Below are 26,375 nucleotides of genomic sequence, written 5' to 3' on the forward strand. Positions count from 1 at the left end.
TTCTCGAAGAGGGCTTCATATATAATGGGCTTGTTTTGAAGATTAATATGACCCAGCTGGGCCAGCCCCACGAGATTTTTATTTTTGGGCCACCACTGAAAATGATTGTAAAGACGAAAAAAATGAAATGGGTAATGCAAAGAGTCTTCGATCCAGTATGAATGTTCTATTGTTTAGCCTTGAAGAAATATAAAAAGCAACACGCTTCGTTGAACCAAATTATAATATACCGACGAGACAAGTTTTTCGCCCCCCACGTAGATCTTTTGTCGAATAGAAATATTATGCGGAAGTTTTACACCTCACACACGTCCACTTAATCAAGTGATTTGTCATTTTTATTATTTTATTTAAATATACATATTTAAACATTAAAATAAAATTATAAAAATGATAAATTACATATTGATTAATTGTACTTAGAATTTCTCTTTACCAAATTTACAAATTGACCCGAAAATTAATACCATCGAAATAATTATAAACAAACTCTGGATCTTAACCAATATATTGATATGTTTTTTAATGACTACTAGTTTTTTTTTTTTTTAATCAGAAAGTATGCTTTATTATTTTTTTTGTCCGCGATCAGAAAGTTCAGACGCACATATGAAAGCCAGTTAAGAGCCATTTAAACTTAGAATCTCTGTCAGGTAGGAGGCCTGGAGACTCTTGGAATCTTTTAAGCCTTCAAAAGGGGAAGGTTGGTGTGCTCTGGGAGACTTTAATGAAATTGTTATGGATGCAGAAAAGGAAATGGGAAGGCCACGAAAGGAGTCTCAAATGGCACATTTTAGAGAGGCTCTCGAAGTGTGTGAGCTGCATGATATGGGGTGGAGAGGAAATAGATTCACCTGGAGTAATAAACATAGTGATGAAACATTCACTAAGGAACGGCTAGATAGAGCAGTGGTTAATGCTAGTTGGAATAATATATATGATGGTAGGGAACTTGAGATTCTGGTCTCAAGATGTTCAGACCATAAACCTATCATTCTTTGCTGTAAAAAACTTACAAGTCTTGAAAGAATTAATAGTATGGGCTTTAAATATGAAGCATCATGGGCCCTTGAGGAGGGGTGTAGGAGTGTCATTGAAGCAGAATGGAAGAAGGGTGGGGAAATGAGAGACACGGGGTTGAGGGTATAGAGTTTGCTTGAAAAATGTAGTGTGGCATTGAGGAATTGGAATAGACATTTGATTAAAGATAGAGGGAAGGCAATACTTGAGAAGACAACAAGTCTTAAACAGCTCCAGGAAGTGGAAGGAATGCACAATGTGTCAGAAATAAAGAGACTTCAGCAGGAGGTAGGGTTGTTGCTAGAAAAAGATGACCTAAAGTGGAAGCAAAGAGCAAAAAAAGCTGGTACCAGATGGGAGACAGAAATACTCGATTTTTTCATGCATGTGCAACTCAAAGGAGGAAAAAGAATACCATCAAGCAGATCCTAAACAGGGAAAACAGAATGGTCAGTGAGAAAGCCGAGATTGAAGAGGCCTTCAAATCTTACTTTGATGATCTCTTTAGCTCCACTAATCCCACAGAGTCTGATATTGAGAAATGTATAAGAGATGTTGCACCGAGGGTTTCTCTTGAAATGAATGAGAATCTGAGCAAGAAGTTCACCAGGTTGGAAGTGGAGGAGGCTGTTTTCAAGATGGCTCCACTAAAATTACCAGGACCAGATGGTTATGGAGCTAGCTTCTTTCAAACCCATTGGAGCATCGTGGGAGATGAAGTTTGTGATGCAGTGCTGAAATGCTTAAATGATGGTACAATTCCTTCCTCTCTCAACTATACTTATATTGCTCTTATTCCAAAGGTGAAAGAACCTAGTTTGGTTAGTGAATACAGACCCATAAGCCTTTGTAACGTAGTATACAAGATAATATCAAAAGTAATTGCAAATAGGCTAAAGTTTGTTTTATCTAATGTAATCTCCCAAAATCAAAGTGCTTTTTTGCCTAGGAGGCTTATTTCTGACAATGTAATGATAGCCTATGAGGTTTTGCATACTATAAAGTCAAGACAAAGAGGCAAGCATGAGAGTATGGCCTTAAAATTGGATATGTCCAAGGCATATGACAGGATCGAGTGGAAGTTCTTGGAACAAATGATGAGGAAGTTGGGCTTTAATGAAAATTGGATTAAGCTTGTGATGGGTTGTGTGGCATCAGTGACATACTCAGTTTTGGTGAATGGAGTACCAGGTGAAAGATTCAGTCCAGCAAGGGGATTAAGGCAGGGGGACCCCATATCCCCTTATTTGTTCATTTTATGTGCTGAAGGGCTGAGTGCTATGTTGAACAAGGCTGATCAGAGAGGGATAATTAGAGGAGTTTCGGTGTCAAAAAGAGGGCTGAGAGTAAATCACTTGCTTTTTGCTGATGACTGTGTCTTGTTTGGGAGGGCAAAGAAGGAAGAATAGAGTGAAATAATGAAAATACTTCAGAGGTATGAACTTGCATCGGGTCAAGTCTTAAACAAGGAGAAATCTTCTTTGTTTTTCAGCACCAACACAGGGGCAGTGGAGAAGAGCAGCATTTTAAAAGGTGCAGGAGGAGTAGTGTGTGGCAACTATGATAAGTACCTAGGACTTCCTGCTATGGTGGGCAAGTCTAAATATAATACTTTCAGAAGTGTGAAGGAGAGGGTGTGGCAGAAGATGGAAAGTTGGAAGAACAAATTCTTATCTCAAGCTGGCAATGAGGTGTTAATCAAGGCTGTTTTGCAAGCTATCCCCTCTTATATTATGAGTGTGTTCAAGCTACCCAGAAATTTATGCTACGAGTTGAATATGCTATGTTCGAGATTCTGGTGGGGCTATAAAGATGATGCAAGAAAAGTTCATTGGTGGAATTGGGAGAAGATGGGAATACAGAAAAGTAGAGGAGGGATGGGCTTCCGAGACTTAGAAAGCTTCAATTCTGCCATGTTAGCTAAGTAGGGCTGGAGATTTCTACAAAACCCAAACTCTTTGGTAGCATATGTTTTCAAAGAAAAGTATTTTCAAGACACAGATTTTCTAAAGGCAAAACTAGAAAGAAGTCCCTCATTTATTTGGAGGAGCATATGGCACGCAGGAGGATTACTGAAAGAAGGTTTGCAGTGGAGGGTTGGCAACGGGTCTAAAGTCAAGATATGGGGGGAGAAATGGCTGCCCACCCCTTCTTCTTTTTGCGTGCAATCAGCCCCTAAAATTCTGAATAGGAATGATAGAGTGGAAAGGCTCATTAATGGACAAACCATGGAATGGGATGAAGCTCTAATTCATGACATTTTCGAAGAAGGGGAAGCAAACCAGATCTGTAGCATTCCTATAAGTAAAACGGGGGTGGAGGATAGAATTATTTGGAGATACACGAAGGATGGCCAGTTTACTGTGAGGAGTGCATACCATGTGGACATGGACAGAAAAAGGAAAAGTAAGGGAGAGCCCTCTGAGGTAGTGACCAATGGGGCTGAATGGAAAAGTATTTGGGAGATGAATGTGCCAGGGGTTGTAAAGCAATTCATATGGAAGACAGCAAACAATATCCTTCCCACACGAAACAATTTGTTAAGGAAAAAGATTAGAGATAGTTCTTTATGTTCAATCTGTCAAAAACACGAAGAGACAGTGATTCATGCTATATGGAGTTGCCCTTCAGCCAGTGATGTATGGTCAGAATTCACAAGTCCAGTGTAGAAATGTGCAGTTGCAGAGCACAACTTCCTAGAACTATGGGGAAAACTCATCAACAGGTTCAATAGAGATGAGTTAGAAGAGGTAGCAACAACCATGCGCAAAATATGGCTAAGAAGGAATCTTTTCATTTTTGAGCAGAAGTTTTACAGTCCACGAGAGTTGGTTTTGAAGATAAATGAAGGGTTGGAAGATTTCAGATCTGCCAATATATTACTGAAGGAAAACAGATCAGGTGGGGTGAGGGGTCGGCTGGGAAGGAGATGGAAGAAACCTGGAACAAATGAAGTCATAGCCAATTGGGATGCCGCTCTAGACACAAAGAACAGGACTATGGGGATGGGGATTGTCATTAGAGATGCAGATGGAGAGGTTCTAGCTTCATTCTGCAGCAAGAGGCTCAACGTAGTTCATCCATCACTCGCTGAATGCTTTGCTCTTTGGAAGGCAATTGAAGTCTGTAAGGATCTTGCTTTTTCAAAGGTGATCTTAGAAGGTGATGCAGAAGCAGTTATAAAGAAAGTAAACAATGTGGAGGAGGACTTATCATGGATGGGGCATATCATTGAAGATGTAAAAATAGCTCTAAAAGGTAGGAAGGACTGGAAGGTGAGGTTTATACGGAGAGAAGGAAATAATGTAGCCCATTTATTGGCAAAACATGCTTTAACTTTAGATGGAGAAATTATATGGATAGAGGAAGGGCCAAATGTAATTACAAGTTCTTTGATTAGAGACAAAAGTTGTAATAGCTGAGGAATACAAATATACGAGAATGGTTTTCTGTCAAAAAAAAAAAAAAAAGACACACACATGTTTGAATCTTTTTTTATCAGAAATATTTAATTTTTTTCCTCAGTAATCAGGAAGAGGTACACATACTTTGACTATGAGGATTAAAAAAAAGTTGCATAAACGTCCCAAATAGATACGAAAATATATGGATACAAAGGGGTGAATGAAACGTGGGGGTTTTTCTTCTGGGCTAAGACCAGAGCCTGAATCCAATATCACAAAAGGTTTAGGCCAATCGAGCGATCCATCGGAACAATGAACGGGCTCTTGATCTCCAGTAAAGACAGTTACTACCTGAAAAGGGTGGAAAGATCACTCCAGTACAAAAGGTGGTAAACAGGTCACATCAAATGAATTGAATCCCAATTAACCTTAAGTAGACAGGAGAATACAAATCACAGGAAACATTCGATCTTCTGGCAGGAAAAAAATAAAGAACCAAACTACATGCATCCACTAGTAGAACAAAGCAGGAAGTCACGTCGTATTAAATGCACCATCTAAAAAGTTATGTCACATTAAATGCAAATTTTAGAAAATCACGTCGTATTAAATAGACATAATTGAATAGGTTATGGGGAGAATCCCTCCCCCTACCACAGAGCATGGACGTCTGATCTCAAGAACCATGTATAAAAATGACTCTTAGGTATCGGAATAAAGTTAAACTCTCTGTACTCACTTACGCGGTGTGTCTAGGCTCAAGATTGAAGACTCAAGTTGCTAAAGGTCCAGCAAAAAAATATGTGAAACATGACGTTAACAAGATCAATTCGGTTTGGCCAATTAAAATTTTTATCTCAAACTCAAAATTCTCATCTCATTATTACAATTTTTTCAAATTCTCATATATAAATATGATAAATAATTCAACTTTTCTTAACATTTTCAAATCTTGAAATAATAATAATATTAAAATATAATATTTTAATATTTTAACTTAAAACTCAAAATTCTCAACTTACTAACAAACTCAACAATCTTGAGACAACATCATCGGATATTTGTGAGAAGCTCTAGATTTGGGTTTAATATTTTTTTATTTCCAAATAGACATCCTAAATCAAAAATAAATTATAAAAATATTATTATAACATGTTTGGACCATTTAAATTAATAAGTGGTCGAGCCCTATAATTGAAGTCAGGGCACGTGAACAGAAGTTGCTTCAAATGAACCGACACTAGCCATATAAGGTTCGGTGGGACTGAAAGAATTACGGAGGAATTAAAATATACTCCATGAATGATTCGCATATACTCAGTGATCACATGCCCCGCTTTCATTTCCCACCAATAAATTGCTAATTATTAATGGCCATCATTACCTAGGTGACAAAACATATAATGCCAAACTTATAACTTCTTTAATTCGTAAAATAATAAAAATAATATTATTATTTTTTACTTCTCATTTTTGCAGGGGTATAGGTGTAAAATCACCAAATAAGGTGTTGAAATTCTATCTAGTTTTATTATTTTGAATATTCTATTTTTTAATGAGATTTTTATATATAGTTATTAAGTACATTTTTATTTTATCGGGTAAGAGTTTATAATATGCTGTAGTGATAGCGTGTAATAGACTATTAGCACAAAAGCAAAAGCCTGTAAGAATCTCGCAAGAAAAGTCGAAAAGGTATACCCAAAAAAGAAACAAAAAGGGTAAAGTTAAAAGGGGAAAACGAAGCATGCAAGGCAAGGACCCGAGGGAAAATGTGTTCTCCTGCTTTTCTTCATTCTGTACTTGTCTTCCTCCCGTTATCAAGATCTTGTAATAGTCTACTTGATTTTCTTGTGACATGTGATATTTACGGTTTTACTAAGGTCTATAGGAAAAAGTTTATATTTCAAAATTTAATGGTAGGTCCTATTTTTTATTTTTTTAATAAAAATGTGTGAAAGTTGTACATTTTAATACGGTATCTAAATTACTCTAAACTCATAACCAAAGATGCGTACATATAGAGATATATGTGATTTGTTACTCATTATTTCTATATATTATACTTATTTTAAAATTTTTAATTCTTTTTTAATTTTTGTTAGTGTTATTCTTCCTAAATTAATTAAGTTATTATACTCATCATCTACACACCATACATTTGATAGGAAAAAAAATTAAAATTTTTTATATAATATGTGGTGTGAAGATGACAAGTAATTTTTTTTTTTAAATAGACTTCATTTCATTCCTGAATGAAAGAAGTTACAGCTGTAACTAATAATAACGGGTAACAAGTACCGATTACAAGCCAACTACCCATCAGTTATACACTCCCCCGTGCACAATTTTCATTGCGCCGGACAATGTCTAAAACTTCTAAACTCTCTAATGACAAAACCGTACTGAGATGCGAGACTCTGTAAAACAGAAGTATATATATATCTATATATATATACACACATATATAGACATTAATACCTTTTTGATTGTTTTATTTAGATGGATAAACATATAAAACAAGGAATAACGTATTTATTGAATTTTTTTTAAGAAATGCATTTTTTCTGTAATATGTTTTTCTTGTATATATATATATATAACAAGAAAAAAAAAATATATATATATATGTATTATATATAGCAAGAAAAATATGTCCCTTTAAATAAATTTAATAAATACGGTATTCCTTGTTTTAATTGTTTATAAAACAATCGAAGCAATGTCTATATCATATATATATATGTATTATATATAGCAAGAAAAATATGTCCCTTTAAATAAATTTAATAAATACGGTATTCCTTGTTTTAATTGTTTATAAAACAATCGAAGCAATGTCTATATCATATATATATATATATATATATATATATATAAGAGTAATATTTTATATAATCGTGGAGTGTGCAAGTACTATATAATCATTTTGAAAAAAATGGTATCCACTAGTAAAAAATTAATTTTTTTATATGAATATCGTATTTATTCAATTTTTTAAAATTGATTGCATGACGTTTGTGCACTCATAACTGCAACTATCGTATATATATATAATAATAATAATTCACGCGATGGCATGCAAGGACGAAACTGGGATTTGGTGTTTGGGGGTGGGATTGACAAAGTGTGTGGTATGTGTGAGTACAAGTAATATGTATTTTTTGTATGTGATTATATAGAAAACAATAATCATATGTCATAAAATTGTATACATAAAATACATGTCTACAAATTATCTTATAAAATAATTTTTCTTAAGATTTTGATAGTTTGCTAAAGACTATTACAAAAAAAATAAAATAAAATAAAATATCAACTTAAGATTTCATCTTCAAATTAAGTTCGACGACAATTTTTTATAAAATAAAATTTATCTATTATCATATCTGAAATGAAATTCTTGATAATTTCTTTCTCAATATAAATTAGCAAATGACCTATAAGAAACTAATATTCTATTCGAGTACGCAATCTAGATTTTAAAAGTTTATTGGCAGAAAATGTTCGTTTAGTAGTAGCAGTAGAAATAGGAAGAGTTAATACTAAACGAATTAACATGTCAATCAAATATTAAATATTTTAACTTTTATGAAATTGCTAGTCCTCTTAATAGCTCAAAGAATAAAGAGTCAGACTGCGAATTCTTTAAATAAAATGTTTGCGTGAAGAAGAAAAAATATGGAGTTATAAGTTCAGCACAGCAAATTTAGATGTTTCTTGTTCTATTGGGGTCTCGTTTCCAGTATTGCAGGTTGTTGTAGCAGATTTCTCAAACTCATTTTTGATGTTTATTGGCAAGTTGAAAATTTGGGTGTCATTGAAGTAAAAAGTTAGAGTGAGATTAGGTGATTATTAGGATTTGGGAGGATAATTTTAGTAAAAATTTTAAATGCTTAAATATTAGGAGGCAATTTTTTTATCTTTTATAATTTGGAGGGGTAATTTTAATTATATATATTTATATATTATATGAATTTTTGGAAAAAATTTGGAGGGCCCTAACCTACGAGTAGTCTCTTCCCTAATCGCATGCATGCAGTTGAAAAGTAACAGAGAAGCCGTGAAATATTGCCAATACGTAAGGTTAAACATGATTTTAATCCTGCTTTCAATTGATGGACATAATGATCTGTCTCACTTTACACTATATTTTCTTCTAAAATGGTTTAAAAAAATGTGGTTTTTACGGTGAAAGTAAAACCTCATCCTTTAAGAAGACACCATAAAAGCGTTGTCATTGGACTAACGTGTGAAGTTGAAATAATTTATTCCCAATTATTCTATCACGAGTATTGTTTTCCCTGAACGTAATGCGTCAAAACCGTATTTGTACAATCCCTGTACAGGTTCTACCCACGTCTCTTCGTTCCATTACAACGTATGTAATGCTTACAAGAAGATTGGTAAGAAAACAGGGAATCGGCCAAAGTACATGTTCATATTCCTTGACCACAAATAAAAAGCCACGTGGAAAAGAGAGTTAAAAAAAAAAAAAAAACATAAAATGGATGACATAATTTGGTCGTGGAGTGTTTCGTGTTGGGGTCGGATTGTCCCAGCCCCCAGCCCAAAGAGGTAAAGAGTAAGGTGGGACGTCTTGGTTACGTTAGGTTTAAAAAATTAAAATGCCAATCAGCTAGGTGAGCCCCACCATCTCCTCCGTCCTTGGGTTTTGGCGTCGTGGGGACCACCCTTGACAGCCCTGTCTTAACCAAGCCTCTCGCGCGGCCCACACCACACCTTCCCTGGTGCGCACACCCTCTCTGTCTCTCTCTCTCTTCATGATAAAGCAAACAAAAGTTACAAAACTATATGTGCATCCTTACAAAAAAACGTCACCGCGCAGTTTAGTCTCTACGGCCGCTTTCCAGTACTTTTGCTGCTCCCACTGGACCCACTCCACACCTCACCACAAATAATATATAATAAGTGATTTATTTCATATATTTAATATTTATTACTTAAAATAGAATTCATTTCTCATAAATAAACATTATTAAGAATAACAAAATATAAATTCCTTATTTTCTGATATGAAAAGACAATAATTAAAGGGATGCCAAATAATTTGATAGAAAAATGAACGGCCAAAAGAAGATGCAATCTAAAGCCAACTGTGAATTTTCTTTTAGGTTATTTTTATTAAAATTCATGAAGTTTGCAAGTATTAATTATTTTTAAAGAAAGTAAAATTTATTATTAAAAAATTAATTTTTTAAAATATAAATTATATATATATTTAATTTTTAAATAATTATACGACGACATTTGTATACTTAAGTATGATCTCTTTTCTCTCTTTTATTGGATCATCTCCCACTTACAGGACAGGAGACTTGAGACTAGAGTGGAGAAACAGATATTGGGAAATAATATAAAAAGAAAAAAGAAAAATGAGCTAAAGAAACACTGAATTTATTTTAGGAGTAACAAATATATTACACGAACTGTTATTTAAATACGAACACGACACGATAATAACGGGTTAGGGTTTGATCTTAACGAGTTCGAGTAAAAACTTGTTGATATGTTAAGATTTAATGAATTGATAACGAGTCAACCCGTTTTGACACGTTAAGAAAGTTAAAGTTATAATTATACCTTTATACCTAAAAGTAAATTGTTAAAATTTCAATTTCGATATTTTATTATCTAGATTGTAATTTTAAACTTGTAATTAGTTTTATAATTTTTATAGATATTATGATTTTAACATTTATATAAAATTTTACTAAATTTAATCAAATCAAACGGATTAATTTCGGATATATTTAATCCATTTACATAAACAATTTGAAACGGATTGTATTGTGTCGTTTTAACCTATTTCGTAATATTTACTAATAAATTAAAATAGATTAATATGACATGATTTATTATATTAATGGATCACATTAAAATTTAAAATTTTGATATAATAAATTTAACGGATCGAATGAATATATATATTTTGATACTAAACGAAAACGACCGTTAATATGAATCGATACTCTTAATTTTATCCGGAAGTATTTGCACGCCATTCAAAACATGCTACGTCACCATCGTCTGCAACCGTTCTAAAATACATATCCACACATTATCCTCAACAACAATATTTAATATTATATTACCATACCCCCAGTAATAATACTGAGCTCCGCTGCACACTCACAGCACACCCCTGCTCCTCTCCTATCCAACGACTAGTGTCCCTTCCATGCACATATTTAGTTCACATTTTCAGTAATAAATAGATTTATTTTTGTAATTTAATTTATTAAAAATTCTTAAATTTAGATAAAAATTTAAGGACGCTTACATATTAAATGATCTAAAAATACGGATCATATACTTTCATTCCATCACAACATATTAGTTATTAACTATACAAATATATTGCGTAAGAAAAATAATAATTATAATTATGAGTGCATAAATATTATATAATTATTTAAAACAAATAAATATAAAATTTATAAAAAAATCAATAGTGAATTCTATTAATTTTCAAAAGAGTAATATTATATATAATTACTTTTGTGTATTCGCTCACTTCACTGATATAATTGATTAAATCAATTTTTTTAATATACAATTAATTATATTAGTAGAGTACGTAAAAGAATATACAATAATACTTATACATAATATTTTTGTCTTTAAAATAGCTGTATAATACTTATGCATTCCATAACTATATATAATATTGTTTGGTATTAAATATTCAGACATTCCTAATATGTAGTTTTTCTAAGAATGCAAGTTAATAAATTCGAGACTTAAACGAGAGACATCTGAAATTGATTCTTAGTTGGAAAAAAAAATTTATAATATTATTTTTATTATATAATAAATCTAACGTTTAACATTATGATTTTAATAAATTAGTCTTTCTGTACAAAAAAAAAATAATGTGCGCTGGTTATTTTGTCCGCATCATCCCAGCTTCGCCATGTAACCCGGTCCCACATCTTCATTCTCAATTCGCAACGGTTCACCGTCCATCACCAATCAAAAAGGCATAATCCAACGGTGAGAGTTATAGAATCGACGTAATACCAAAAATAAGGATCTACACGCTAGTGCTTCTCCTTAATTCTCGGATATTTAATTGTTTTTTATAATTTTTAAGAAGTAGGTAATTCGTTCAGTTCCTAATATAAATCCACCCGAGCCGCACCCGTAGAGCTCCTCTCTCTGTGACTCCCCCACTCTTCTTACCTCTTCCGTAGTCTTTTCATTTCTGTTCTGTGTTTAGCCGAGGCTCTGCATTTTCCGGCGTTTAAGTACACCGGAGAGGGGCTGTGAGAATGGCATTGCTCTCTGAGCTTGCAACGGAGATCGTGATCCCGGTCTGCGCGTTGGTCGGAATCGCGTTCTCACTCGTGCAGTGGCTTTTTGTCTCGCGCGTGAAACTCACTCCTGAGCGCAACGCTCCCTCGTCCGCAAACAAGAATGGTTACGGCGACTACCTGATCGAAGAGGAGGAAGGCATCAACGACCAGAATGTCGTCCTCAAGTGCGCTGAGATTCAGAGCGCCATCTCTGAAGGTAAGCGTAACGTGTAGATCATGAGGATTTAGTTAGATCTGGTGCCTCTTGCTGTTGTCGTTCCTTTTCTGTTTCTAGGCTCTTTACATGTTTACGTTTCTGCTCTTCGAGAAAAACTTGTGATTTCGACATTGTTTGGCTGGCTAGGGAAATGGAGGAGTGTAAAAGAAAGTAACATTTAAATTTCTAGTATGCACATATTTTCTCGTATCAAAAGAACATCAAACTTTAGCGCCCGTTTGTCTGCTGAGAAAACAAGCTAAAAAGTGAACTATTTTTTGTCCTTTCTCATAATATGTTTCCGTTCAAATTGTAATTTTCGGATTTAAAGAAGTTGAAAAATAATGCTTAAAAATTAATGTTTTACGGAAACCAAACGAGTGTTAAGGTTCATTAAGGTAAATAAATCGCTCTTGAAAACATCTGCTTTTTGTACTTGTTTTGAATAACGTATAGATAGATGATGGAACTTCTCATCTTTTTCTGCTTCTTACTGAGCTGGCGCTTATCATAGATCTGCTTTTTCGCCTTTTGCTTTGACACATTATTATTATTATTATTATTATTATTTTCGTAAGTCGTATACAGCAATTTCTTGCCGAGTTTAGATCTACGCGTCGATGTATACTTTATTTATTGGCATGTTTATGGTTTTTGTTCTCATCTAAATAAGTTTATTTGGCTTTTAGGGTATCACTGTTATTATTGATATTTTGTGAGTGTGTGGTGCACGTGCATCACACTTGAATAATGTCATCCACGATACGTGGCTTTGGTGCTGTAGGCGTGTGCAACTTTGGGCATCGAAGACAACGATTTGTTTACCGTAAAAAATAATATATTACCTGTAAAATGAGTTTCCTCTTCAAAATTTTATTCCTTGGATTTTCTTATTTTTTTAGGTGTGTAGAAGGTCATTCGTTTTTACCATGTTTTGTTAGCTGAGAGTTTAACTTTCTTATCCCATCTAAATCAAGTTTGGTTTTGAATCGGTTGATATAGAGGTACTTATTTTGTTAAGAACAACACTATCTGGCATGTGGAAACGGATATGTGTTCGGATTTTATTTATTTAATAAAGTAGTTCCAGCTTTGGCAGTGCATGGAAACAAGGGTTATTATATGAGAAGTGGTTGGACCGCCAAAAAATAAAAAAAGTTCTGCGGGGATAATGATGGAATAGAAAGAACAGAAGACACGGGGATTGAACGTCCTGTATTTTTACAAGAAAATATGGGCATGCAGTCCTCTATTATGCTAATATACTCTAGTTTTCTGCGCGTTGGATTTAGTCTTATGTCTCTCTGGATGACATCCCTATTACTCCCCTGGTGGTATTTTGGATACGCAGTCGATATACTTCCCCTTAATCATGGTTAAACTCTTACACCACAATGTGTAATTTTTTCCAAAGTCTTGGAGGACGATGTTTGCAAAAAGTTACTTAATGGGACTTTTGTTCTCTAGATTGGAGGATAGAAGTTTGTGGCCCCAAAAGTGATCTTCTGTAGCCACAAAGAACCTTAAGAGATGCGACAGAAAAGCACACCGGATTTGACTGGATCTTAGAAGTTGTCGAAGATCTCTACTCTCGTAACGTAGTAGGAGCATGCGCTAGTTTGCGCTCCTTACGATAACGAGAAGGTAAAAAAGATCCGTCTCGACGAATGGGATTCACGCGTGTTGGCGACGGCATTTGTGGTTTGCACACTGAGGGGGAGATGGAGGTGGAAAAGAAGACGGTGGAGGGAGGCGTGGGGAAGGCATTAGAAGTGTGTTTATGGTGGTTAACATGCGGCGACCGTGACATCTTCACTACTTCATTCTGGGTAGCACTGGCTATCTAATATCTATTTGTAACTTGATATATGGCTAACTTTGCTGCGTGATCCTGTGCAATGCATTGCTTTTATTGGTGCCGATCTTTTATTATTTCGTAGTTAATATTAATTTATGAACAATGCGTACAATCTCGATTCAGGATTTTCGCAATTAAGCTAAATTTATGTACATATTGCATGCAACACTTTATCTTCATATCTATATTTCATTAAAGTTTTGGCATGCGTTACTGTAACAGGAGCGACATCCTTTCTCTTCACTGAATATCAGTATGTTGGGGTCTTCATGATTGCATTTGCAATTTTGATCTTCCTCTTCCTTGGCTCTGTGGAGGGATTCAGCATGAAGAACCGTCCCTGCACTTATGATTCCCAAAAACTGTGCAAGCCAGCACTTGCAACTGCAATTTTTAGCACTGTCTCTTTTTTGCTTGGTGGTTTCACCTCAGTTATGTCCGGTTACCTTGGTATGAAAATTGCTACTTATGCCAATGCAAGGACTACATTGGAAGCAAGAAAGGGCGTAGGGAAAGCCTTCATTATTGCATTCAGATCTGGTGCAGTGATGGGCTTTCTCCTTGCTGCAAATGGTCTTTTATTTCTTTACATTGCCATTAATCTTTTCAAGCTTTACTATGGTGATGATTGGGAAGGCCTTTTTGAGGCTATCACTGGTTATGGCCTTGGTGGATCCTCCATGGCACTCTTTGGAAGAGTTGGCGGCGGTATTTATACCAAGGCTGCAGATGTTGGTGCTGACCTTGTAGGGAAGGTTGAGAGGAATATTCCAGAAGACGATCCAAGAAACCCTGCTGTAAGCCATATCCATTCACTAAAATTAATTGTTATAGCCGATTTTCTCATGTTTGTAATGATCAAGTTTTGTCATTCATTTAGGTGATCGCAGACAATGTTGGTGATAATGTGGGTGATATAGCTGGAATGGGATCTGATCTTTTTGGCTCATATGCTGAATCATCTTGTGCTGCCCTCGTTGTTGCTTCCATCTCCTCTTTTGGAATCAACCACGATTTCACTGCAATGTGTTATCCACTTCTCATCAGTTCTATGGGTATCCTTGTCTGTTTGGTCACGACCCTCTTTGCAACTGATTTCTTTGAGATCAAGGCCGTCAAGGAAATTGAACCAGCACTGAAAAAGCAACTCATTATCTCCACTGTTCTCATGACCGTGGGAATTGCGATTGTTAGCTGGATTGCTCTACCATCATCTTTCACAATTTACAATTTTGGTGTTCAAAAAGTTGTGAAAAATTGGTAAGGTTTACTTGAAACTCCATCTAACTTATGTAGTGTATAGAGGTGCTGTATTTAAGTACTGATAAAAAAAGAAGGTTCTGTATTTAAGTAAATTGTGTGCCAAGCAAAAAGGCTTCAAGAGCTTTGTGTTTACGTTTTTGTATGCATAATTCACATAGAATTAGTGGAATGATCAGACCTATGGTCATTCTGATCTTGATTCAGTTGTTTGAGACATTGGGTCAGCGAAAATCAGACCTATAGCTATCTGTACTTTGTATTCTTCTTTTATTTGCTAGTTGCCTTCATATCTTTGTGAGGCTCTTTACAGATTGTTACATGCTGTATAAGTATTAAATGAAACATGAACATCAATGTGGATTAGCAATTATTGAAGATGACGAGCCCACTGATTTAATCATGGACTAAGAATTGTTTCAATTCATACTGCTTTAAACCTGCTCAAATTGCATAAGTTGGTTCCTTGAGCTTGTAGAACATTATTGATGTGCGACTACTGAAATCATCTGTGTGTGCAGGGAGCTCTTCTTGTGCGTGGGTGTTGGTCTTTGGGCTGGACTTATTATTGGGTTTGTAACAGAATATTATACTAGCAATGCGTACAGGTATTTTAAAATACGAACCTGCTTTTGGTTCTATCTTTTTGCTTTTAATTTTTGGGTATTAAACCTATGAACTTCCTTGCAGCCCGGTGCAAGATGTTGCTGATTCCTGCAGGACTGGAGCTGCCACCAATGTTATATTTGGCCTTGCTTTGGGATACAAATCTGTCATCATTCCAATCTTTGCCATTGCAGTTGGCATTTTTGTTAGTTTTAGCTTTGCTGCAATGTATGGTATAGCAGTGGCTGCCCTTGGAATGCTGAGCACCATTGCTACTGGATTGGCCATTGATGCTTATGGACCCATCAGTGACAATGCTGGAGGCATTGCTGAGATGGCAGGCATGAGCCATCGAATCCGTGAGAGAACCGATGCCCTTGATGCTGCTGGGAACACCACTGCTGCGATTGGCAAGGTACATTTTATAGTTTCATAGAGTGTGCTTTGGCCTCGAGTCTATAAGTAGCTCATGTTCTTGCTGTAAATGTGCAAATGATTTTTTTGGGGGTTAGTGTAAATTTGCAAATGATGAACTGTTAGTATCAATTCTTCAGTCAAGTCTAAAGTCTTGCACCATCCTCTCTTGCTTCCATTCATGCTCAATGTTTGAAGGATGAAAATGTCACAATTCTTTTCAGTAAAATTACAGTAGTTGAGTCATAAGGCCCAAAATACTCCCAAACAACTAAGAGCTTTTTACAGCTTAATTTTTAATGGAGCTGGCCTTGTATAGTCTGGAAAGATTGCCCTGGTGTGACTTCCATCATGACTGGACAGGGGCGCATTTAAGCTGCTTGTTGCCTCCCACAGGCCTTAAACTTCTTGTTTTTTCACATAAGCTAGGCTGAAGACTCATGTGATTGCTGTTACCGTTTATCTTTTTACCTTTATCTGCGATTTGTAATCTGTTTTGATCTTCAAGTAACAATTGTCTCCTTTTCCCATGCTTTTCTCTTTATGGATACCACTGAGCTTCTTCAATTCTCATTTGTTTATAGGGATTTGCTATTGGATCTGCAGCGCTTGTGTCTTTGGCTCTATTTGGTGCCTTTGTGAGTCGTGCTGCAATTTCAACTGTTGACGTACTAACCCCCAAGGTCTTCATTGGACTGATTGTGGGTGCCATGCTTCCTTACTGGTTCTCTGCCATGACCATGAAGAGTGTAGGAAGTGCAGCCTTGAAAATGGTTGAGGAGGTTCGCAGGCAATTCAACACTATTCCAGGTCTCTTGGAGGGTCATGCCAAGCCTGACTATGCTACCTGTGTCAAGATTTCTACGGATGCATCCATCAAGGAGATGATTCCTCCGGGTGCCCTTGTCATGCTTACACCTCTTATTGTTGGAACCTTCTTTGGTGTGGAAACACTATCTGGTGTTCTGGCTGGTTCACTTGTTTCTGGTGTTCAGGTAATGCTAGCATATTGAAGCATATTGTTTGTGCTCGGTGAATTTGCTTGCTTGCTATATGTTACTTTTTGGTTTTGTTGTGTTACAGATAGCAATATCTGCATCTAACACTGGTGGTGCATGGGATAATGCAAAGAAGTATATTGAGGTAAGTACAAAGTCATGATGGTTAAAGCAGGCTAGTGTTGTTATGTATAGGTCAGGTCCTGTTTATTCCATCTTTGAACTAATCAGGTTTCTCTGGGATCTTGTTGTCAGGCTGGTGCCTCGGAGCATGCAAGGAGCCTTGGCCCAAAGGGTTCTGAGCCACACAAGGCAGCTGTGATTGGTGACACCATTGGAGACCCGCTCAAGGACACCTCCGGCCCATCACTAAACATCCTCATTAAGCTCATGGCAGTTGAGTCTCTGGTGTTTGCTCCTTTCTTTGCCACACACGGCGGCCTGCTTTTTAAGATCTTCTGAGAGGGTGGGATCATGGATGCGGTGGTTTCCCTGGTAGGAGGGGGGAGTTTATTTCCATTTTGCCTTTTTTTTTATTTGGTCTGACGGAAGAGGCTTATTAACTTGCGTTTTTTCTTGTATCACTATCCTTCTCGCCTTTAAGGCAGTGTTTGGATTCAATTATGAACTCTGAGAACTAATTTTGGGAAATGATTCTTCCGGATATATGGTAGTTTCTTTCCGAAAATCGAGCTTGATATGCAAAATTCAGTTTTTGGCAAGTTGACTAAAAGAGTATCATTCAAAGAGAACTTATTTCTTGGATGTTCACATCATACGAAAGGTTCACATGAACTGATAAATTTCATAGTCTGTGCACTTGATAAACCGTGATGTCTTACCCCTGCCTATCAAGTTGTCTTCTGGAAACACAACTGGTTCAAGAAGCTCATTGTGAGAAGGCTTTCAACGTTCTCTTCGAACTAAAATCGCAGTTTTAGAGTTTAGAGGAGTCTGTTATGCATAGCAACTTGTTGGACAACTCGAGATGGCGCAGTGGTCTCTTGATTTCTGCTTTTGGAGCTGCACTTTTCGCTTGTTTCCAAGTTTTTAGCACTTGGAAGGATGCGAAGCAGCGAAGAGTTTTGGTCAAACAAAACAATAATTTGATTCATGGAAATAAGTTATGGCAATATTACATACCGTCATAGAATTACAAATGTCGCACAATCGCTTTGAAAAAGAGTAGGGTTTACAATTAAAAAATTAGTTTTTTTTTATACAGGTCCCATATTAATTCATTTTTTTCAAAGCGACTGCACGTTGCTTACATAACCAACTGCAAATATCATTTCTTCTTATTATTATATTTTCAGTACAATCATTGTACAAAGAACCAAAAGCAGGCGGCTCCATACTAGTTGAAGCTTATTGAGATCAGATGGTCTCGAGTATTTACTACATAAAGCATCTAAACGTGCAGCAAGACCACCTCGATTTTTCTTTTTCTATTTTTTTTAATTACCCTGCCATGTCAGCATGTGTGCACGAGGTGTCCGCAAAATTGCTTATCTGTAGCAGAATTGGCTAGTAGTTATAGGTGCAGTAACATGTAAGCAAACTGCCTTATCAGTTTAATAAGAGGGCAAAATCCTAGACTTTAGCAACATGAAGTGCTCTCATTCCTCTCTGGTAGAATTCCCAGTGTGTATCTGCATAGTCTTTCACCTTCTTGAATAACTTTGGTCTTTCCTCGCTGACCAACCCTTCTTCTGGTCCAATCTCTTTGTTTGGTTCAGGCGTATAGAACACAGCCACAGAAATTCTCTCCCTCTCCGAGTTGGTCACTACCCTATGCACTGGGCTCTTGAACATCCCATTGGTCATTATCTGTTAATATCACAGAGAACCAGTTATAAAATATTAACATGTTTTATTTTTCATCTGTGCAAAAATTCTAATCATGCAGATTTGGTTTTTTTTATGCTTCCATTTTTGGAAATATGACATTCTACTTTGTAGAAGTCCACGATGCCACTGCAACTTCTTAAATTTATAGAGAAATTCTATTCATTATCCCTTGACGTGTCATCAAATGATCTAATGCTTCCAGAGTGTTCAAATGCCGCATAGGATGAATGTCTTTGAGAAGTATGTTCAGTTAGGGTTTATGAATTTAAGAGAATAGCATTTAGACCACACTACAATTTAGCTAGATATTAAAATACCTCCATTTGATCGCCCATGAGGACTAGGAGAGCATGAGAAATAGTAGGAACTGTAAGCCATTGTCCATCTTTGAGGATTTGAAGACCTTCTACATCATCTTGCAAGATAACTGTGTATCCTGATCCATCTGCATGAGGCTTGAGGCCGAGAACAAGATCAGGCCTTTGACAACATGAGTAGTAGTTAAAACGCGCTTGAAGCGGTCCTCGTTCCCCAAACTGATTCAAGAAGCAATTTTCTTCTAAACTCAAGGACTTTGCCATGGCTTTGGAAACGATCTCTGTAAACATCTTCATCTTTACAGTGTATTCTTCTAGAACAACTCTGCACAATTTCAAGTATCTCAAACATATTTCTGTTGTCAATTATTCGATGACATTTGATGATTTATGAAGAGTTATTATGGCAAACAGAATGATGCAAGTTGCAGGATTTGATTTCTGTTACAACTTTTTATGTTTCTTCGACAATATCTTGGTTTTTATTTCCAGTAAAAGGGGCAAGGTGGAAGCGCACCTGAAGGATGCAGGGTTTTCTGGCCAGAATTTGGTCTTCCTTCGATCTTCTGGGTACACATCAAGAAACAAGCGATCGGACCAGTCAAGGGGCTGACCTTCTTCAGGGACCGGATCCGCTCCGTACCCTTCAAACTCTTCAACCCCTTTAGCTTGCTTCTTCTTCTCTTGGATCGGCTGCTGGAAGAATTCCCTTCCCACCTGACGCAACTCCTCCAGAAATGAACTTGAAATGTTATGACCCACTGCCTGCAAAACCAGAACAAAACTGTAATTACTGTTGAAAGAATTTCAAATTCATATCATGAAACACAAACAACTCGCATCAAACATTTAAAATAGGTCTTATGAATCATCATGGCACATCTAGCCGTCACTGAGTACAAACTGGCTATCAGTTTACTTGCTTTCTGCCACAATGAACTTAGAAAATGGAGAAGTAAAATGGAAACCATAATTGCAAAGTAAAAATCTTTTTTCCTTTTTGGTATCACCTTTTCGGTTTCAGGGTATGTCCTAGCATCTATTGCGTGACCATCAAAACAAGAGCAAATCTAATTACATAACCGATTGCAGAATTGCAGGTCAACTTAGTATTTCGTCCAAACTGCAGAAAACTGCGTTCTCTTGATATGAACACAATTGAATAATGAGTACATACCTGAAAGCAGCCCCATGAACAGAGTGCTGACCGAAGATTCTCTAGTTCCTCTTCTTGTTTACTGCCTGGTGCTGAAGATGAGAGGAGACTCAGGTCGATGATGGGAATCGAAGATGATGCAGAAGAAACATCTTCGTTTGCATCACCATCTCTACAAATATATAGTGGTGGTGGTTCTTCACCATTGAGGACCATATCCTGGACGCGCTTTGATAGCAATACCTCCGCCGAGAGAAAGGTAACTCCGGCCATGTTTTCAGTTCCTGACTAGTACTCAGGCTCTTGATTGATGGCGTTTTTTACAGTGTTGTAGTGACGTGTTGTTAGAAGTTAAGAAAATGGTACGGGTCCAATAATGTGTCTAGACTACTTTTATTTAATAATTAAATAAATATTTTAAATTATTTTTAAAGTACTAAAAAAGACATCAAAACGGTATTTAAAAAAAAAAAAACATCAATTAAATACCAAGTCTTTTATTCTTTTGCCCACGAATGTGGCAGATATTGCCTAACATCACTTTTCAATGATAAAGGTGTGAGATAATATATAATGAGTATTGCTACATACAATTATTTTTGTGTATTTTTTATGCACTCTACTGATATAATTAATTGGATTAATTTTTTTTTAATACACAACCAATCATATCACTGGAGTGTACAAAGGAGTCTGCAAAAATGACTGCACATAGAATTTTCCATATATAATACCCAAATGGCCAATAGCTTCTTGTGCTCTTCAGAGTTGTTACTTTTTTGCTTAACCCAAAACAAAAGAAAATGTTGGGTTTATAATACTTCCTCTGCATCAACTGCTCGTGTGCTGAAACTAATAGAACCAACGTCGGATACGATGAGACTTGGCAATGTTTTGCCCCAAAGCTAGGTAGCTAAGTTTGTGTGCTTGCTTGGCTTATTCAAGCTGGTGGCTGAGCCAAAGCAAGCAAATGTTTTGATGAAAAGCAACATCACAAAGCTCAATGTCTTATTAAAGACAAGCCAACAGAAGTTAGTCGTGATATCTGACTCAGCAATCCATTAGAAGACAAACATCATTTCCATCTTTGATTATCGCATTGTAATTATTTGCTGGCAAATTTTGTCAATAAACTCGAGATTCTCCTTGGAGATCATTGGTTAGAGTTGCAGAAGTCTATCTTCTTCGGGACAAAGACAATGCAACATGTCATTAATTTTGTGATGGAGGTGCGATACGGACCATGACGAGGAGGTCATGAATTTAAACAACGGGAGAGAGATTGTAACGTCAGCTTAGAACAAAAACATTTTATCCAAAATTTACACAACAAAAATACTGAAAATCTTCAACTTTTCTCTCGAATATCGGAGAGGGAGATTCTTTAGAAAATTTACATTATAAAGAGACAAAACTTCCGGTGAAAAATGCAGCATCGAATCAGCCCAGCACATAGAATTATATCGATAAATTCAAAATGGCTTGGGCCCATTGGTAATGAGATCCAGGGAAATGTCAACTTATTTAGGCAATTCTGTATCTCTTGGTAGCAAGCCCAAACTTTGATGCGTGGTGTGTGAATCTAGGCTTATCATTGTCGAATTATCTAGGTTTTTAAGTTTGCTTGTATGAATGATCCGACCCTCATTTTTGTTCTTTTTAGCATATCTTTTGGCCCAAACCACCAAATACAAACAGCACAGTACTGCGGAGACACGTGCGATCAACTGAACTCTTCCGTCACGTCTTATGGCCGAACAATGTCTGCATTTTAATGCGTCGATGATAATCTCTATATCATCCTCTGCTTTCTAACCGTCCACGTAACAGCTCGAATTCTCAGGTTCCTTCCTTCATCCTCTTCTTTCTTTTTCTTTCCTTCCCGTGCTTTTGTTGCTGAACTGAATACTTAACTTTGACATATGGTTGTGATGAATTCACATGAACAAAGGCTTTTCTTTCCGTATCATAGTTTCTCTACAATCAAACAGCAGTGTTCTTCCAACATTCTGGAGAGAAAATTTTGTTCACTTATGATTTCTGAATTACAGTTTGTTTGGAATTTTTGTTATACAGTAAAATCCAATGGGGCAGGCTCCATCTATGCTAACGCAGTATGATATCGAGGAAGTGCAGGAACACTGCAATAATCTATGTGGGTTATCCTTGTCTTATAATTTATGTGGGTTATCCTTGTCTTTAATCTATGGGTTTCTTTTATTTTGTTATTTAGTTATCTTTTGGAAGTGTTTTATCTATGAAATGCAGTTTCCCAGCAAGAAATAGTCTCTTTATATCAAAGATTTTGCCAACTTGATCGGAATGCAAAGGGTTTTATCTCGGCTGATGAATTCTTATCGGTTCCTGAGTTTGCCATGAATCCGCTTTCTCAGGTAGCTTCGGGATGTCTAAAAGAATACGTATTTGAGTCTTTGTGATGCCTAATTCTGTTGTTTCTTGATGATGCATGATAAATTTGTATCTTAATTTGAGAGCTTGACTCGGTAATCATTTTCAGAGGCTGCTTAAGATGGTGGATGGCTTGAATTTCAAGGACTTCGTAGCTTTCTTGTCGGCCTTTAGTGCTAAAGCTACTATACAACATAAAATTGAGTGTAAGTGCTGATTATCTCATGATTTATCATGATTATTCGTGCTTCTGATGCAATTTCATAAAAAGGGTATTTGATATTATAAGGATCGTATTATTGCATGATAACTACATGTGGAGCAATGCCTACGTTTATTTAGATGCATTATATATGTTGTTCCTTTTGGTTTGCAGCCTGTTTTAAGTATGAGATTGGAGAATTTGGATTTGGGAACAATTTCAAATGTTGTTATCTATCTTTCAACATCTAAAAAAGGGAAGGAGAGGAAAGCAGTATTTGTTAGTTAGAGTAGTAAAAAAGTCTCAACAAATAAAATTGAGAAGAGAGGCGGGTGTTTTTAGTCTAAATAGGTTTAGAATTTTGATGCTATAAAATTTTGTGAATTTTTGAAGAAGTGTGGCAACTCTTAATAGTAATGTCTAGTTAGGTCAATAAACCTGGCAATGAATGTACATTTAACAATAAAGTTATAAATTGTGTGGTACCTGATTTGAAAGCTTGTAAGGATCCGATTGAGTTTTTTATTGCTAGCCAGGGATAAAAGAAAGGGCTAAATAGATTGAATAAAATTGTTTTGATAGCAGAAAATACTGTCTAGGATTGAAGTTAACTAATTGAGCTGGTATAGCCATACATGAACAGTGATGTCATTTAACAAAACACTCTTTTTTATGCTTGATGTCGCTTTTGTTGTTGTTATCATTGTTATTCTATTAATTTTTTGTGCTTTCGTACTTTAAAAAAACATGCTTTCTTATCATAAATTATATCTGGTGGTTTTTCTAAGAAGTGACTGGTCTTGAACTGTGAAGGGTTGAAAATGTTTGGGTGTTATATTAATATTACTGGTTTTTTTATTGTCCAGTTATTTTCAGAGTATATGATTCAGACAGTAATGGAAAGGTGTCTTTCAATGACATATTAGAAGTGCTTCGGGATTTGTCAGGTTCATTCCTGTCTGATAAGCAAAGAGAGGTATTAAAAAGGATGCAACATTATAAGTTTTGTTTCATCCTTAACTCATACGATAAGGGATAAAGGTTGTTACACAGTGAGTTTTACAATATCATTACGAATATTAATATTTCTCTTGATTTTTTGTTAGAAATTAATTTCCAGATCACTTACCAAACCTTGCCGTTGTTTGGTATGGTACATTGAACTAGGGGTGGGGGTGTGTGTGTGTGTCTCTGTGGGTGCACCTGTAGGTGGTTGCCTTGATGTGGGATACATCTGATCCTGTGAAGTTTTTGAGACTGATGGATAAAGTAGTGTTGCCTGATTTTCTACTATACCAATCTCGTGAAAACCCTTTTCTGTTAGCTTGATTGATGTGGATTGACATAATAGAGAACTGGATGAATGTCTCACAGTAAACTGGGTGATTGCTTTTTTTGAGTTTGCATTCTGCATTGGGGTATTAAGGAGACTTGTATCATACCAATACCAATGCCGCAATGGACACTATCAGAACTGGTTTCAACACATTTCCAATCCTATATACCCTTTTGTTGCTTTCAAACTAAAACCAAATTGTTTGCATATTTCACCATGCACGGTTTGTTCATGGAAGAGAGGAATAGCCTGGACAGAACACTATCTTATATTGGAAAATCTGGGGAAGAATGGAGGGTTGTATCATTGATTGACATGATTGTCACTTTGATTAGTTGAATTGGTTAAAGTGTACAAAGATAATCACAAAGATTGAAAATGTTAATCGATGGGAATTTTAGTGCCAAATCAAAGACTAGTGGAACTGTTCCACTTCTTGCATTGAAACGGCTGCCTCTATTTTCTCACCTATGGAGTCTAATATCAAATTGGCATTCTTCTTGATTTATGTGATTGATGAAATTGGGTGGTTCCTTGGAATCATTTCAGTCCTCTTAGATAAGAGAAATACTAGGTTTACAAAGAGAATTACAAATTGTGGATAATTTATGGTGGATAATCTTTGTTTGCAAATGGTGGATAATGAGATGAGATGGTTTTAAATGAAAGTTGAACGTTGAATAAAATATTGTTAGAATAATATTTTTTAATATTATTATTGTTTTGAGATTTGAAAAAGTTGAATTTTTTATTATATTTTGTGTGAGAATTTGAGAAAGTTGTAATGATGAGATGAGATGAAACACTCTCATTATCCAAACGGGGCCTAAATCCAGTTTACATGAATAGAGCTTTACACTTTGATGTACCACATTAAGCCATGTAAGTTTGCAAAGTAGTTTTTTCCACTACTTTGTGTAGGCATGGCAATTCTCTTTTGAGAATAAGATAACTTTTGAAAAATTTGATGAAATCTTAGTATCCTACTTATTATCATGAGAAAAGAACAGCTGCAATTCCTTCATGAATTTTATTATATTGCTTCATTTTCTTCTTTCTTTCTAAATTCTAATACTTACTGTTTATGTTTGTGGCATAGAATCACTTGCTTATCTGTACCCAAAAGTTTTTAATTTTCTATTTGGTTAGATTTTACTGAAGCCTAACATGACTTCCACACTCTATTCTTTGGTTCACAGCAAGTATTGAGCCAAGTCTTGGCAGAAACGGGTTACACAAAGGAATCTTATTTAATGTTGGATGACTTCATTAAGGTACTTAATTCTTTCCATATATCTAGCAACGATTCACACCCTGTAAAAGAAGGGTAGAAGAAAGTGGAGAAAAAAAGGGATAAATTGGAGTTACATGATTCTGGGTACTGCTCACCATATTTAATTGTCTTGTTAAAAACCAGTGAATCAGATAGATGCCCAGGCCCTGGTTTGGATCATTTGAAGTAAACTGTTGTTCACATGCAAAGGCACACCTTCTCTTCTTCAGCTTGACCATTTATAACCCTGGCTAACTTGCATTTAAAGAAACATCACTGACGGAATGTATACCTTAAAAAACTGCCATGGATTTGCATGACTATGCTTGTTCTTCAGAGTTTGCATTACTATCTTCTTCTTCTTCTGCTTCTTTTTCAATGTTTACCATCATTTCTTCACATCTGTTACAGGTTCTTGGCAGTTCTGACTTAAAAATAGAGGTTGAAGTTCCAGTTGACTAATACAGCCAGCCCTGCTATCTGTTGCTATGTAGCTCAAGACGAAATGTAAACTCAACTGTATCCTTGTAGAAAATTCATGTCAATTACACCTGTATTAATACATCTTTTTGCTCACAAAAAAATGTTTGATCGATGAGCAATATAAAATAAACAACCTGTGTAATTATTACTATAAAAAATAAATGGTTGATCATTATTATTGCTTCATTCCAAAAATCTCGGGCCTGTCTTCAGTCTCTGAAGTGCAAGCGTCTCGGTTTTTTCTAATTTCCT

The 26,375-nt window shown here is 35.8% G+C and overlaps 4 protein-coding genes across 6 annotated transcripts; 3 read left to right on the top strand and 1 right to left on the bottom strand.

The window, feature by feature from the left end:
• Positions 1-2,438: 2,438 nt before the first annotated feature.
• Positions 2,439-2,948, top strand: LOC122301024. The gene has a single exon (XM_043112083.1). The coding sequence runs from the start codon at positions 2,439-2,441 to the stop codon at positions 2,946-2,948; it is 510 nt and encodes a 169-aa protein (XP_042968017.1).
• Positions 2,949-11,574: 8,626 nt separating this feature from the next.
• On the top strand, positions 11,575-17,818 carry LOC122284489 (pyrophosphate-energized vacuolar membrane proton pump 1). Its single transcript, XM_043095295.1, has 8 exons — positions 11,575-11,960; positions 14,041-14,615; positions 14,699-15,078; positions 15,600-15,686; positions 15,769-16,099; positions 16,683-17,093; positions 17,182-17,241; positions 17,352-17,818. The coding sequence occupies exons 1-8, from the start codon at positions 11,720-11,722 to the stop codon at positions 17,556-17,558; spliced, it is 2,292 nt and encodes a 763-aa protein (XP_042951229.1). The 5' UTR covers positions 11,575-11,719; the 3' UTR covers positions 17,559-17,818.
• Positions 17,819-18,363: 545 nt separating this feature from the next.
• Positions 18,364-20,779, bottom strand: LOC122284505 (protein SRG1-like). Its single transcript, XM_043095296.1, has 4 exons — positions 20,442-20,779; positions 19,782-20,029; positions 19,265-19,589; positions 18,364-18,926 (listed from the first exon to the last, which is right to left on the bottom strand). The coding sequence occupies exons 1-4, from the start codon at positions 20,691-20,693 to the stop codon at positions 18,690-18,692; spliced, it is 1,062 nt and encodes a 353-aa protein (XP_042951230.1). The 5' UTR covers positions 20,694-20,779; the 3' UTR covers positions 18,364-18,689.
• A 1,291-nt stretch (positions 20,780-22,070) lies between these two features.
• Positions 22,071-26,309, top strand: LOC122284537 (calcineurin subunit B-like). 3 transcript variants are annotated; one of them, XM_043095298.1, is made up of 7 exons: positions 22,081-22,263; positions 22,497-22,602; positions 22,689-22,813; positions 22,939-23,035; positions 23,898-24,007; positions 25,567-25,641; positions 26,052-26,309. In XM_043095298.1, the coding sequence occupies exons 2-7, from the start codon at positions 22,506-22,508 to the stop codon at positions 26,100-26,102; spliced, it is 555 nt and encodes a 184-aa protein (XP_042951232.1). In that variant the 5' UTR covers positions 22,081-22,263; positions 22,497-22,505; the 3' UTR covers positions 26,103-26,309. The 3 variants fall into 3 exon arrangements, with proteins under 3 accessions (XP_042951234.1, XP_042951232.1, XP_042951233.1); XM_043095299.1 differs by having other exon boundaries at positions 22,085-22,263; positions 22,497-22,575; XM_043095300.1 differs by lacking the exon at positions 26,052-26,309 and having other exon boundaries at positions 22,071-22,263; positions 23,898-24,083; positions 25,567-25,647.
• Positions 26,310-26,375: the final 66 nt, after the last annotated feature.

Source organism: Carya illinoinensis, chromosome 1 (genome assembly GCF_018687715.1).
Source record: "Carya illinoinensis cultivar Pawnee chromosome 1, C.illinoinensisPawnee_v1, whole genome shotgun sequence".
In the NCBI taxonomy this organism is placed as follows: domain Eukaryota; kingdom Viridiplantae; phylum Streptophyta; class Magnoliopsida; order Fagales; family Juglandaceae; genus Carya; species Carya illinoinensis.